The sequence below is a fragment of the Opisthorchis viverrini genome (genome assembly GCF_000715545.1).
Source record: "Opisthorchis viverrini unplaced genomic scaffold opera_v5_20, whole genome shotgun sequence".
Lineage (NCBI taxonomy): Eukaryota > Metazoa > Platyhelminthes > Trematoda > Opisthorchiida > Opisthorchiidae > Opisthorchis > Opisthorchis viverrini.
This window is the reverse complement of record NW_008751676.1, coordinates 2,679,198-2,682,240: the sequence shown is the minus strand read 5'-3', so window position 1 is coordinate 2,682,240 and position 3,043 is coordinate 2,679,198. Positions and strand designations below refer to the sequence as shown.

Below are 3,043 nucleotides of genomic sequence, written 5' to 3'. Positions count from 1 at the left end.
TTCATTTACCTGGAAGCCTCGTTCTTTCAATACGCATCGCTCTACTACCTGAAGGTCTAACGTAGTCAGTTCGATCGGCAAAAGCGCAGCCTGTTTGTTTTGTTGGGGCTCATCGAACTTATGTTCGGAGTTACGTTCTATTGGAATTTTCTACTGGTCACCAGTTGATGTTATCCCAAGCCGCTTGGTTTTTACTACCGCGCAGGATCACACCTAAGCCATATTGAAATCGAATGTTTATTGGTTACGTGGTGACGTTCACTTCTGTTTTATTTTTGCAATCACATGAGTGGGTGGCGCGCGCTTACAACAGGTTTCAGAATCATCATTAGGCCCATTTCCTATCTAACGACAATGTTGCATGTTGAGTTTTACCATGCTTCTCCGCAGGAAGTGTGCACCTGTTATCGCGACAACAACAGGGGGTTAGACAGGATTGGCAACAAGCTGACCTGAATAGCATGAGTGAAGCCTGAGAAATCCCTCAATGGGTATGGTTGACATAACCTCTCCCTGATGGAAATTTCTCGTCAAATTTGAGCATTCCTGACTTCCATTTCATATCATTTTATTTATTTTTATTTCTCCCAACATGTAGTAGACAGCTAGAAATGCTGTCTTAATGGACAGCTAGCTAAGAACCTATTATTGTGGGAACAGCTAACTGGTGGTGCGAGGATGATGCGCGGGAATGGAAATGCTGTAACCCATTCAACCTCTAGACGATGTCCAAACGCGACAGGAAAACGTCAGTATTCCAGAACCAATTCGCATTATTTCTTTAAGTCTATATGGTTATACTGTATGGAACTTCAATCTGTTGACGAGCTTATTTAGCTCTTCGATTCGTTGTTCACAGTTGGATATAACTTGTTATCAATGCATTAGATACCATCTTTGATACGGCGTTATCTTAATAGACGCTTTTTATGGGAGTACGTTGTGTCTTGACCTTGGTAAACTCTTGCCTACGTTGCTTAACGGAAACGAGGTGATACGGGTTAGTAGCACAATGGGCACTATGCGTCGGATCGAGTGTTCGACGTAATGAGGGTTCTTGAGGGTTCTTGAGAACCGTAATGAGGGTTCTTTAGGGTTCTTGAGAACCGTCCAGCTTCCTTGCAGTGAGTTTTCCACAATCGATCGCAAGTTGACTGATGTCCGTAGAATCCGGACTGACTGCATCTTGGGGCTGTTTTAGTCGTCATATTTTTGTAGTAGCAAACGAGCTACGATTTTTAGAAATACTCAAAGAGCTTCACTTGCTTTTATCGTCTTCGCCCAATAATCGAAGTGGTCTCCACTGCATTTGGAAGCGCATCAAGATCGCAAAAGTTATTGTGTTGGTCGTGCTGTTTAGCGTAACAAGCTGGCTATCTGGTGCTCACCGGGAATTTGACCATGCAGCACACGGCTTTCCTTTATGTATCAGGATATGGCGACTGAGCCGATACCGCACAGCGTGATTTCTTTGCCAAATTTCAGACGATCATAAGGTACAAAAGGTACTATCTGAAGCATCACCAAATACAGCAATCGCCTAGCCGAATTTGCTCGGCTTTTGCTCGAGGTCATTTGAAACTAGATTCGTTTTTCAGACGTTTGTTTAGTGTTGGTGTGTATTTTCCTAAAAGAAGGACAGTACTGATTACAATCGAAACATCTGTCCATTCCGCTTTGGAGATATTCCTGGATTTCAACGGGTAAACATATGACCATATGAGGTAGAACGCATGAGTTTACATTATTAGTATTCGCATCAATCAATGAACAAACTGTTTGGTACCCAGTACACAAGCTCGTGATGATGGAGTTTTTGTTCGAACATTTCGTGTCTCCATCTTTTTTGTACATTCTGCAATGACACTTGAGAGTTCGCATCATCGCGACGGGTTTGCAGTCGTTTTTTACTATTGGCTCTACATCTAACCTTTCCAATATCACTGATCCTACACTTCAAGGCAGTCCTCCGTGTCATGCGGTTACATCTACGACGCGTAGAAATGATCTTAGCTGGCACTGCAGTCATCTACAATTTGACAAGAGGTGAGCAAAGTTGTCAGCTGCCCTTGGAGGTACTCAACCGAGCTGTTCGAATGACGTTGACGGCAATGGAAAAGTTTCCAAACAACCGACAATTACAGAAGAACTGCTTTCTTACTTTGTGCAGTGATACGCTCTTGTACCGAGCGGTAAGTTGAGTTGCCTATGTCATCACTAACCCCACCTGCCCAATAAATATTCGTGATAACGAACACAAACGATGTTTTTGATTGAAGGATTTATGTTCCGTTACCATTTACTACAGTTTGCTTCTGTCTGAGGATCGTTGAAAGATTTGTCGCGACGTAGTCTGTCCCGAGTAACAGGAAGATGTAGGGCTTGGAATTACTCTTCTTCTTTGATACATGGAAGTGACGAACTGAATCAACCCTTTCGTCTCTCATAAGTGTGCTGTCTTGTGAGACGCCATCATATGAGGGACAACCAGCAATGTTCGATGCCTCTTTCACCTGATTTTTTCCATTCCTTTTCTCTACATCACAGTTGCCACACTTTCCAGTATTTGCGAATAATACCCCGTCGAGCGATTACTACATTACAGCTACCCTTTTCAAATCATTCATGCCGCTAACTTAACGTTCGGTGCATAATCCATCTACTTTCTTCACTTGAACATCCCTGCACAATTTCACAGTTGACATTGAGCCAACACAAGCTAGATCAGTCACACGAGCAGTAGCTGACGGCAACGGATTTCTATTATCAGATACGTGGGATGGTTTCCACTTGCCACTTTTGAGCCCTTCCATTAACTTTTGCTTTCCTCTTACTGTGCCGCACTGAGCAGATGATAGCCTTGCAACGATAAACGGAAAGTAACTTGATCGCAGTACAGATTGGAGATGACAGTTTCCTGCTTTTCGTTGGAGACTTTCGGGTCTGGCTGTACTGTGGGTAGGCTGCTGGTCTTGAGCCGGAAGCCATGCGTATATGCACAACGAAAATAAGGTTGGAGACATTCTTGATTTGGATTTATATA

At 43.2% G+C, this 3,043-nt stretch overlaps 1 protein-coding gene across 1 annotated transcript in view; it reads left to right on the top strand.

Moving 5' to 3' along the window:
* The window catches only part of T265_01847 (hypothetical protein), a gene marked incomplete at both ends in the record, with an annotated part of 74,870 nt that overhangs the window by 25,763 nt on the left and 46,064 nt on the right, over positions 1-3,043 (top strand). Inside the window, one exon of the mRNA XM_009165957.1 lies at positions 1,962-2,192. Within this exon, the coding sequence (XP_009164221.1) occupies positions 1,962-2,192 (231 nt within the window). The remainder of the gene's footprint in view (positions 1-1,961; positions 2,193-3,043) is intronic.